The sequence below is a fragment of the Oncorhynchus masou genome, chromosome 16, assembly GCF_036934945.1.
Source record: "Oncorhynchus masou masou isolate Uvic2021 chromosome 16, UVic_Omas_1.1, whole genome shotgun sequence".
Taxonomy (NCBI): Eukaryota; Metazoa; Chordata; class Actinopteri; order Salmoniformes; family Salmonidae; genus Oncorhynchus; species Oncorhynchus masou.
The window spans coordinates 40,453,897-40,466,396 of NC_088227.1; the positions used below are offsets into that span (position 1 = coordinate 40,453,897).

Consider the following 12,500-nt stretch of genomic DNA (forward strand, 5'->3'; position numbering starts at 1 on the left):
CCTGTACTCCCTGTTCACCCACGCCTGCATGGCCAGGCACAACTCCAACACCACCATTAAGTTTGCAGACGACACAACAGTGGTAGGCCTGATCACTGACAATGACGAGACAGCCTATAGGGAGGAGGTGAGAGACCTGGCCAGGTGGTGCCAGAATAACAACCTATCCCTCAACGTAACCAAGACTAAGGAGATGATTGTGGACTACAGGAAAAGGAGGGCCGAGCCACGCCCCCATTCTCATCGACGGGGCTGTTGTGGAGCAGGTTGAGAGCTTCAAGTTCCTTGGTGTCCACATCAACAACAAACTAGAATGGTCCAAACACACCAAGACAGTCATGAAGACTGCACGACAAAGCCTATTCCCTATTCCCTCAGGAAACTAAAAAGATTTGGCATGGGTCCTGAGATCCTCAAAAGGTTCTACAGCTGCACCATCGAGAGCATCCTGACCGGTTGCATCACTGGTATGGCAACTGTTCGGCCTCTGACTGCAAGGCACTACAGAGGGTAGTGCGTACGGCCCAGTCCATCACTGGGGCTAAGCTGCTTGCCATCCAGGACCTCTACACCAGGCGGTGTCAGAGGAAGGCCCTAAAAATTGTCAAAGACCCCAGCCATAGACTGTTCTCTCTACTACCGCATGGCAAGCGGTACCGGAGTGCCAAGTCGAGGACAAAAAGGCTTCTCAACAGTTTTTACCCCCAAGCCATAAGACTCCTGAACAGGTAATCAAATGGCTACCCGGACTATTTGCATTGTGTGTGTCCCCCTCCCCAATCCCTCTTTTGAAGCTGCTGCTACTCTCTGTTTATCATATATTCATAGTCACTTTAACTATACATTCATGTACACACTACCTCAATTGGGCTGAGCAACCAGTGCTCCCGCACATTGGCTTCCCGGGCTATCTGCATTGTGTCCCACCACCCGCCAACCCCACTTTTACGCTACTGCTACTCTCTGTTCATCATATATGCATAGTCACTTTAACCACAGGGGGTCCTGTGTGGCTCAGTCGGTAGAGCATGGCGCTTGCAACGCCAAGCGTCGTGGGTTCGATTCCCGCTGGGGCCACCCATATGTAAAAGTAGTGGCCCCAGCCGACTTGTAAGTCGCTTTGGACAAAAGCGTCTGCTAAATGGGATATATTATTATTATTATTATTATTAACCATATCTACATGTACATACCACCTCAATCAGCCTGACTAACCGGTGTCTGTATGTAGCCTCGTTACTGTATATAGCCTCTCTACTGTATATAGCCTCTCTACTGTATATAGCCTCACTACTGTATATAGCCTCTCTAATGTTATAGCCTCGCTACTGTATATAGCCTCTCTACTATATATAGCCTCGCTACTGTATATAACCTCTCTACTGTATATAGCCTCTCTACTGTATATAGCCTCTCTACTGTATATAGCCTCGCTACTGTATATAGCCTCTCTACTGTATATAGCCTCGCTACTGTATATAGCCTCTCTACTGTATATAGCCTCGTTACTGTATATAGCCTCTCTACTGTATATAGCCTCTCTACTGTATATAGCCTCTCTACTGTATATAGCCTCGCTACTGTATATAGCCTCTCTACTGTATATAGCCTCGCTACTGTATATAGCCTCTCTACTATATATAGCCTCGCTACTGTATATAACCTCTCTACTGTATATAGCCTCTCTACTGTAAATAGCCTCTATACTGTATATAGCCTCGCTACTGTATATAGCCTCTCTACTGTATATAGCCTCGCTACTGTATATAGCCTCTCTACTGTATATAGCCTCTCTACTGTATATAGCCTCTCTACTGTATATAGCCTCGCTACTGTATATAGCCTCTCTACTGTATATAGCCTCGATACTGTATATAGCCTCTCTACTATATATAGCCTCACTACTGTATATAGCCTCACTACTGTATATAACCTCTCTACTGTATATAGCCTCTCTACTGTATATAACCTCTCTACTGTATATAGCCTCTCTACTGTATATAGCCTCTCTACTGTATATAGCCTCGCTACTGTATATAGCCTCTCTACTATATATAGCCTCGCTACTGTATATGACCTCTCTGCTGTATATAGCCTCTCTACTGTATATAGCCTCTCTACTGTATATAGCCACACTACTGTATATAGCCTCTCTACTGAATATAGCCTCGCTACTGTATATAGCCTCTCTACTGTATATAGCCTCTCTACTGTATATAGCCTCGCTACTGTATATAACCTCTCTACTGTATATAGCCTCGCTACTGTATATAGCCTCTCTACTATAAATAGCCTCGCTACTGTATGTAACCTCTCTACTGTATATAGCCTCTCTACTGTATATAGCCACTCTACTGTATATAGCCTCGCTACTGTATATAGCCTCTCTACTGTATATAGCCACTCTACTGTATATAGCCTCGCTACTGTATATAGCCTCTCTACTGTATATAGCCTCGCTACTGTATATAGCCTCTCTACTGTATATAGCCTCTCTACTGTATATAGCCTCTCTACTGTATATAGCCTCACTACTGTATATAGCCTCTCTAATGTATATAGCCTCTCTACTGTATATAGCATCTCTATTGTATATAGCCTCTCTACTGTATATAGCCTCTCTACTGTATATAGCCTCTCTACTGTATATAGCCTCTCTACTGCATATAGCCTCACTACTGTATATAGTCTCTCTACTGTATATAGCCTCACTACTGTATATAGCCTCTCTACTGTATATAGCCTCTCTACTGTATATAGCCTCTCTACTGTATATAGCCTCACTACTGTATATAGTCTCTCTACTGTATATAGCCTCTCTACTGTATATAGCCTCTCTACTGTATATAGCCTCTCTACTGTATATAGCCTCACTACTGTATATAGCCTCTCTACTGTATATAGCCTCACTACTGTATATAGTCTCTCTACTGTATATAGCCTCACTACTGTATATAGCCTCTCTACTGTATATAGCCTCTCTACTGTATATAGCCTCTCTACTGTATATAGCCTCACTACTGTATATAGTCTCTCTACTGTATATAGCCTCTCTACTGTATATAGCCTCTCTACTGTATATCGCCTCTCTACTGTATATAGCCTCACTACTGTATATAGCCTCTCTACTGTATATAGCCTCACTACTGTATATAGCCTCTCTACTGTATATAGCCTCTCTACTGTATATAGCCTCTCTACTGTATATAGCCTCTCTACTGCATATAGCCTCACTACTGTATATAGTCTCTCTACTGTATATAGCCTCACTACTCTATATAGCCTCTCTACTGTATATAGCCTCTCTACTGTATATAGCCTCTCTACTGTTATAGCCTCGCTACTGTATATAGCCTCTCTACTATATATAGCCTCGCTACTGTATATAACCTCTCTACTGTATATAGCCTCTCTACTGTATATAGCCTCTCTACTGTATATAGCCTCGCTACTGTATATAGCCTCTCTACTGTATATAGCCTCGCTACTGTATATAGCCTCTCTACTGTATATAGCCTCGTTACTGTATATAGCCTCTCTACTGTATATAGCCTCTCTACTGTATATAGCCTCTCTACTGTATATAGCCTCGCTACTGTATATAGCCTCTCTACTGTATATAGCCTCGCTACTGTATATAGCCTCTCTACTATATATAGCCTCGCTACTGTATATAACCTCTCTACTGTATATAGCCTCTCTACTGTATATAGCCTCTCTACTGTATATAGCCTCGCTACTGTATATAGCCTCTCTACTGTATATAGCCTCTCTACTGTATATAGCCTCTCTACTGTATATAGCCTCGCTACTGTATATAACCTCTCTACTGTATATAGCCTCGCTACTGTATATAGCCTCTCTACTATAAATAGCCTCGCTACTGTATGTAACCTCTCTACTGTATATAGCCTCTCTACTGTATATAGCCACTCTACTGTATATAGCCTCGCTACTGTATATAGCCTCTCTACTGTATATAGCCACTCTACTGTATATAGCCTCGCTACTGTATATAGCCTCTCTACTGTATATAGCCTCGCTACTGTATATAGCCTCTCTACTGTATATAGCCTCTCTACTGTACATAGCCTCTCTACTGTATATAGCCTCACTACTGTATATAGCCTCTCTACTGTATATAGCCTCTCTACTGTATATAGCATCTCTATTGTATATAGCCTCTCTACTGTATATAGCCTCACTACTGTATATAGTCTCTACTGTATATAGCCTCTCTACTGTATATAGCCTCTCTACTGTATATAGCCTCTCTACTGTATATAGCCTCTCTACTGTATATAGCCTCACTACTGTATATAGCCTCTCTACTGTATATAGCCTCACTACTGTATATAGTCTCTCTACTGTATATAGCCTCACTACTGTATATAGCCTCTCTACTGTATATAGCCTCTCTACTGTATATAGCCTCTCTACTGTATATAGCCTCACTACTGTATATAGTCTCTCTACTGTATATAGCCTCTCTACTGTATATAGCCTCTCTACTGTATATAGCCTCTCTACTGTATATAGCCTCACTACTGTATATAGCCTCTCTACTGTATATAGCCTCACTACTGTATATAGCCTCTCTACTGTATATAGCCTCTCTACTGTATATAGCCTCTCTACTGCATATAGCCTCACTACTGTATATAGTCTCTCTACTGTATATAGCCTCACTACTCTATATAGCCTCTCTACTGTATATAGCCTCTCTACTGTATATAGCCTCTCTACTGTATATAGCCTCTCTACTGTATATAGCCTCACTACTGTATATAGCCTCTCTACTGTATATAGCCTCTCTACTGTATATAGCCTCGCTACTGTATATAGCCTCTCTACTGTATATATCCTCTCTACTGTATATAGCCTCTCTACTGTATATAGCCTGTCTTTTTACTGTTGTTTTATTTCTTTACCTTTTTTGCACTATTGGTTAGAGCCTGTAAGTCAGAATTTCACTGTAAGGTCTAAACCTGTTGTATTCGGCTCACATGACAAATAAACTTTGTTTTGAAGGGCTATCAAGTGTCGCCCGTGTGTGTGTGTGCGCGTGCCATTTCTCTTCCCCAGCCTGCAGTTCACCCACCTGGCCCGCGGTGGCGCTGTTCCATCCAGATGTAGCAGTTGTTCTGGGCCACGCCAGTTTGGTTGTCCAGGAAGGGCATACGGACGCTTCGCTCGGCACACAGACGGGCGTTGTAGCTGCGACAGTGTTCTATGGCCTCCCGGTAGAACTGGTCACCTAGCCTACAGACACAAGAGAACAGAGACAGTTTTAGTTAACTTGGTTAGGTTAACTAGGTAAGGTTAGCTTAGTAGGCTAAAGTGATTGAGGAAGCAGCTGGAACGGGCCTTAAATCTGCTGCCAAATGTCCAGACCTCTTAATCTATTTTACATATTGGGATGCTACTTGTCTTCAGCTCACTCAGGTTCATTTAGCATGCTAGAGATATCTTAGCTAAACATATTCCCTCCGTCTCAGTCAGAGCACACAGCTGCTGTTGAGCCATCCTGCTACCAAGACATGTCCTCTGAATACCAACATTGTTAGGGTTGTTTATTAGCATGGAGACGTGCTGAGTTACTCTGTACGCATCAGCAGGCCTGGTCCAGCTGGCCAGAATAAATCAAATGTGTGTCGTTGGCAGCTTTGGGAAAGTCACAGCACCACTGTGGCTTGGTGACTATGCATTACAAACACACTACATTATCCGAACGTAGTTCACCAACCCATAGAAAACCATTCTAACCAATTGAAAAACACGAAACCAATCAACTCCATTATCCAAACATAGTTCACCAACCCATAGAAAACCATTCTAACCAATTGAAAAACACGAAACCAATCAACTCCATTATCCTAACGTAGTTCACCAACCCATAGAAAACCATTCTAACCAATTGAAAAACACGAAACATGAAACCAATCAACTCCATTATCCTAATGTATTGCTCTATCCTAATGTATTTCTACAACCTATAGTAAACCATCTAACCGATTGAAAAACGGAGAAACACACTGTGGGACGATTTTACTATGCAAATAAACTCAGCAAAAAAAGAAACGTCCTCACACTGTCAACTGCGTTTATTTTCAGCAAACTTAACATGTGTAAATATTTGTATGAACATAATAAGATTCAACAACTGAGACATAAACTGAACAAGTTCCACAGACATGTGACTAACAGAAGGGGGATCAAAATCAAAACTAACATTCAGTATCTGGTGTGGCCACCAGCTGCATTAACCTCTCTTGGGTAATATTTTCACCTCCGGATGAAAATTAAAGTAAACTGCCTATTATTCTGGCCCAGAAGCTAGGATATGCATATTGGTAGATTTGGAAAACACTCTAAAGTTTCTAAAACTGTTAAAATAATGTCTGTGAGTATAACAGAACTGATTTGGCAGGCGAAACCCCGAGGACAAACCATCCAGGGGAAAAAAGAATGGAGGTCATTGTGTTTTCCATTGGTATTCTATGGGATACCCTTATTATTAGGAACCTGGTTGCAGTTCCTGGGGCTTCCACTAGATGTCAACAGTCTTTAGAAATGATTCGATGTTTTTCTTTTGAGAAATGAAGAAGTAATGCTATTCATTGTAAGTGTCAATCCAGGTGGACTCTACTGTTTTGATGTGAGTATACTGGAGGGTGCTTCACGTTGTTTTTATCTGGTGTGGGAAACAGTTTATTCTATCTCAATTTTATCGATTATTTACGTTTTAGGGTACCTGAGGTTGGATTAGGAATGTTGTTTGAAATGTTCGGACCATGTTTACAGGTAACTTATTAGATACTTTGTAGACATGTTGGGCGAGTTGAAACCGGTGTATTTCTGAATCAAATGCTCCAAATAAATTGACATTTTTGGGAAATAAAGAAGGACATTATCGAACAAAAGGATCATTTGTGATGTAGCTGGGACCTTTTGGAGTGCCAACAGAAGAAGATCTTCAAAGGTAAAGCATGAATTATATCGCTATTTCTGACTATTGTGACGCACCTGCCTGGTTGAAATATGATTTTCATGTGTTTGTATGCGGGGCGCTGTCCTCAGATAATAGCATGTTTTGCTTTCGCCGTAAAGCCTTTTTGACATCTGACACAGCGGCTGGATTAACAAGAAGTTAAGGTTTATTTTGATGTATAACACATATATTTTCAACAATGTTAAATATTTGAATTTGGTATTTTTGAATTTCGAGCGCTGCAATTTCCCCGGATGTTGGCCAGGTGGGACGCTACTGTCCCACCTGCCCATAAGAAGTTAAGTACTGCAGTGCATCTCCTCCTCATAAACTGCACCAGATTTGCCAGTTCTTGCTGTGAGATGTTACCCCACTCTGATGAATACTGATGGAATAGTCCAGACAGAGTCCCCTGGTTACTGATGGAATAGTCCAGACAGAGTCCCCTGGTTACTGATGGAATAGTCCAGTCTGAGTCCCCTGGTTACTGATGGAATAGTCCAGACAGAGTCCCCTGGTTACTAATGGAATAGTCCAGACAGAGTCCCCTGGTTACTGATGGAATAGTCCAGACAGAGTCCCCTGGTTACTGATGGAATAGTCCAGACTGAGTCCCCTGGTTACTGATGGAATAGTCCAGACAGAGTCCCCTGGTTACTAATGGAATAGTCCAGACAGAGTCCCCTGGTTACTGATGGAATAGTCCAGACAGAGTCCCCTGGTTACTGATGGAATAGTCCAGACAGAGTCCCCTGGTTACTGATGGAATAGTCCAGACTGAGTCCCCTGGTTACTGATGGAATAGTCCAGACAGAGTCCCCTGGTTACTGATGGAATAGTCCAGACTGAGTCCCCTGGTTACTGATGGAATAGTCCAGACTGAGTCCCCTGGTTACTGATGGAATAGTCCAGACTGAGTCCCCTGGTTACTGATGGAATAGTCCAGACTGAGTCCCCTGGTTACTGATGGAATAGTCCAGACAGAGTCCCCTGGTTACTGATGGAATAGTCCAGACAGAGTCCCCTGGTTACTGATGGAATAGTCCAGACAGAGTCCCCTGGTTACTGATGGAATAGTCCAGACAGAGTCCCCTGGTTACTAATGGAATAGTCCAGACAGAGTCCCCTGGTTACTGATGGAATAGTCCAGACAGAGTCCCCTGGTTACTGATGGAATAGTCCAGACTGAGCCCCATGGTTACTGATGGAATAGTCCAGACAGAGTCCCCTGGTTACTGATGGAATAGTCCAGACAGAGCCCCCTGGTTACTGATGGAATAGTCCAGACAGAGTCCCCTGGTTACTGATGGAATAGTCCAGACTGAGTCCCCTGGTTACTGATGGAATAGTCCAGACAGAGTCCCCTGGTTACTGATGGAATAGTCCAGACAGAGTCCCCTGGTTACTGATGGAATAGTCCAGACAGAGTCCCCTGGTTACTGATGGAATAGTCCAGACTGAGTCCCCTGGTTACTAATGGAATAGTCCAGACTGAGTCCCCTGGTTACTGATGGAATAGTCCAGACAGAGTCCCCTGGTTACTGATGGAATAGTCCAGACTGAGTCCCCTGGTTACTAATGGAATAGTCCAGACTGAGTCCCCTGGTTACTGATGGAATAGTCCAGACAGAGTCCCCTGGTTACTGATGGAATAGTCCAGACAGAGTTCCCTGGTTACTAATGGAATAGTCCAGACTGAGTCCCCTGGTTACTGATGGAATAGTCCAGTCTGAGTCCCCTGGTTACTGATGGAATAGTCCAGACAGAGTCCCCTGGTTACTAATGGAATAGTCCAGACAGAGTCCCCTGGTTACTGATGGAATAGTCCAGACAGAGTCCCCTGGTTACTGATGGAATAGTCCAGACAGAGTCCCCTGGTTACTGATGGAATAGTCCAGACTGAGTCCCCTGGTTACTGATGGAATAGTCCAGACAGAGTCCCCTGGTTACTAATGGAATAGTCCAGACAGAGTCCCCTGGTTACTGATGGAATAGTCCAGACAGAGTCCCCTGGTTACTGATGGAATAGTCCAGACAGAGTCCCCTGGTTACTGATGGAATAGTCCAGACTGAGTCCCCTGGTTACTGATGGAATAGTCCAGACAGAGTCCCCTGGTTACTGATGGAATAGTCCAGACTGAGTCCCCTGGTTACTGATGGAATAGTCCAGACTGAGTCCCCTGGTTACTGATGGAATAGTCCAGACTGAGTCCCCTGGTTACTGATGGAATAGTCCAGACTGAGTCCCCTGGTTACTGATGGAATAGTCCAGACAGAGTCCCCTGGTTACTGATGGAATAGTCCAGACAGAGTCCCCTGGTTACTGATGGAATAGTCCAGACAGAGTCCCCTGGTTACTGATGGAATAGTCCAGACAGAGTCCCCTGGTTACTAATGGAATAGTCCAGACAGAGTCCCCTGGTTACTGATGGAATAGTCCAGACAGAGTCCCCTGGTTACTGATGGAATAGTCCAGACTGAGCCCCATGGTTACTGATGGAATAGTCCAGACAGAGTCCCCTGGTTACTGATGGAATAGTCCAGACAGAGCCCCCTGGTTACTGATGGAATAGTCCAGACAGAGTCCCCTGGTTACTGATGGAATAGTCCAGACTGAGTCCCCTGGTTACTGATGGAATAGTCCAGACAGAGTCCCCTGGTTACTGATGGAATAGTCCAGACAGAGTCCCCTGGTTACTGATGGAATAGTCCAGACAGAGTCCCCTGGTTACTGATGGAATAGTCCAGACTGAGTCCCCTGGTTACTAATGGAATAGTCCAGACTGAGTCCCCTGGTTACTGATGGAATAGTCCAGACAGAGTCCCCTGGTTACTGATGGAATAGTCCAGACTGAGTCCCCTGGTTACTAATGGAATAGTCCAGACTGAGTCCCCTGGTTACTGATGGAATAGTCCAGACAGAGTCCCCTGGTTACTGATGGAATAGTCCAGACAGAGTTCCCTGGTTACTAATGGAATAGTCCAGACTGAGTCCCCTGGTTACTGATGGAATAGTCCAGACAGAGTCCCCTGGTTACTGATGGAATAGTCCAGACAGAGTCCCCTGGTTACTGATGGAATAGTCCAGACAGAGTCCCCTGGTTACTGATGGAATAGTCCAGACAGAGTCCCCTTGTTACTGATGGAATATGTACATTGTTGTTGTGTGTCTGGTAGTGGAAACTTTGTCAGTATTGTCAAACGAGTCAAATGCACTTTAAATAGCAACCAAAGGCACAAACACCAATGATTTATATATAGACTAGATGACTGTCAGGGGGCTCTGTTTAGAAGCTGTCGCGCCTCCATCTTGGAACTCACCCACCATTTATTAACATTTACATTTACATTTAAGTCATTTAGCAGACGCTCTTATCCAGAGCGACTTACAAATTAACGTCTACATTTGTTTCTGTCATGTTTATTGTATTACAGACACATTAATGAATACATTTAAAATATATTACGTGAGCTAAACATACAAATAAAATAACAAAAAATATATAAACATTTTATTTTAAGAGGTGCCCAGAGTAAACGACCTGCTCCTCAGTTCCAGTTAATAATATATGCATATTATTCATAGTATTGGATAGAAAACACTCTCAAGTTTCTAAAACTGTTTGAATGATGTATGTGAGTATAACATAACTCATATGGCAGGCAAACACCTGAGAAAAAAATCCAAACAGGAAGTGGGAAATCTGAGGTTGGTAGATTTTCAACCCAGCCCCTATTGAATACACAGTGGGATATTGGTTATGTTGCACTTCCTAAGGCTTCCACTAGATGTCAACAGTCTTTAGAACTTTGTTTGAGGATTCTACTGTGAGGGGGAGTGAATGAGGGCTGTTTGAGCCAGAGGTCTGGCAGAGTGCCACAGGCTCTGAGGCCCAGTCACGAGAGAGTTAGCTCTCCATTGCTTTTCTACAGACATAGGAATTCTCCGGTTGGAACATTATTTAATTTTTATGTTAAAAACATCCTAAAGATTGATTCCATACATCGTTTGACATGTTTCTACAGACAGTAACGGAACTTTTTGACATTTCGTCTGCAACGCGCTTCATGACTTTGGACAAAAGTTAACAAAAGTAGCTCTTTGGACATAAATGATGGACATTATCGAACTAAATCAAACATTTAATGTGGAACTGGGATTCCTGGGAGTGCATTCTGATGAAGAGCGTCAAAGGTAAGTGAATATTTATAATGCTATTTATGACTAATGTTGACTACCCAGTATGGCGGATTTCTTTTTGGCTGCTTTGTTGTCTGAACTCTGTACTCAGATTATTGAATGTTTTTCTTTTTCCGTAAAGCTTTTTGAAGTCTGACACAGCGGTTGCATTAAGGAGAAGTGTATCTATATTTCCATGTCTAACAATTGTATTTTCATCGACATTTATAATGGGTATTTCTGTAAAATGATGTGGCTCTCTGCAATTTCACCGGATGTTTTTGGAACTAGTGAACATAACGCGCCAATGTATACTGAGATTTTAGAATATAAATATGTACTTTATCGAACAAAACATACATGTATTGTGTAACATGAAGTCCTATGAGTGTCATCTGATGAAGATCAAAGGTTAGTGATTAATTTTATCTCTATTTGTGCTTTTTGTGACTCCTCTCTTTGGCTGGAAAAATGGCTCAATTTTTCTGTGACTTGGTGGTGACCTAACATAATCGTTTGTGGTGCTTTCGCTGTAGAGCCTATTTGAAATCGGACACTGTGGTGGGATTAACAACAAGATTACCTTTAAAATGGTATAAAATACATGTATGTTTGAGGAATTTTAATTATGAGATTTCTGTTGTTGGAATTTGGCGCCCTGCACTTTCAGTGGCTGTTGTCATATAAATCCCGTTAACGGGATTGCAGCCCTAAGAAGTTAAATAAAGTATAATTTTTGGAGAATACTAATGTTACTGTCCCCACTACAACACAAAAATACTTAAATACATGTATTTTCTTCCTTGAAACATCCATTCAGGGCCAATATGGCCGACCTATGGCTTCAAAGCCTCTCAATGGTCAATACAAAACATCAGCAATCCAGGGTTTATGTGTATATATATCATTGGTGCACACACACACAGTGAGAGGCCAATGGAATGTTTTCAGAGGGAAGGACAGGAGAGGAGGGGAGGACAGGACAGGAGAGGAGAGGAGGGGAGGACAGGAGAGGAGAAGAGGACAGGAGAGGAGGACAGGAGAGGAGAAGAGGACAGGAGAGGAGGACAGGAGAGGAGGGGAGGACAGGAGAGAAGGGGAGGACAGGAGAGGAGGGGAGGACAGGAGAGGAGGACAGGAGAGGAGAGGACAGGAGAGGAGAGGACAGGAGAGGAGGACAGGAGAGGAGAGGTGGACAGGAGAGGAGGAGAGGAGAGGAGAGGAGAGGAGAGGAGAGGAGAGGAGAGGAGAGGAGAGGAGAGGAGAGGAGAGGAGAGGAGAGGAGAGGAGAGGAGAGGAGAGGAGAGGAGAGGAGAGGAGGGACAGGAG

The 12,500-nt window shown here is 43.1% G+C and overlaps 1 protein-coding gene across 2 annotated transcripts in view; it reads right to left on the minus strand.

The window, feature by feature from the left end:
• dpf3 (double PHD fingers 3) overlaps window positions 1-12,500 on the minus strand; it is a 68,147-nt gene that overhangs the window by 37,726 nt on the left and 17,921 nt on the right. For both annotated transcript variants that reach the window (XM_064991679.1, XM_064991678.1), the window contains exon 2: window positions 5,102-5,262. In XM_064991679.1, the coding sequence (XP_064847751.1) occupies window positions 5,102-5,262 (161 nt within the window). The remainder of the gene's footprint in view (window positions 1-5,101; window positions 5,263-12,500) is intronic.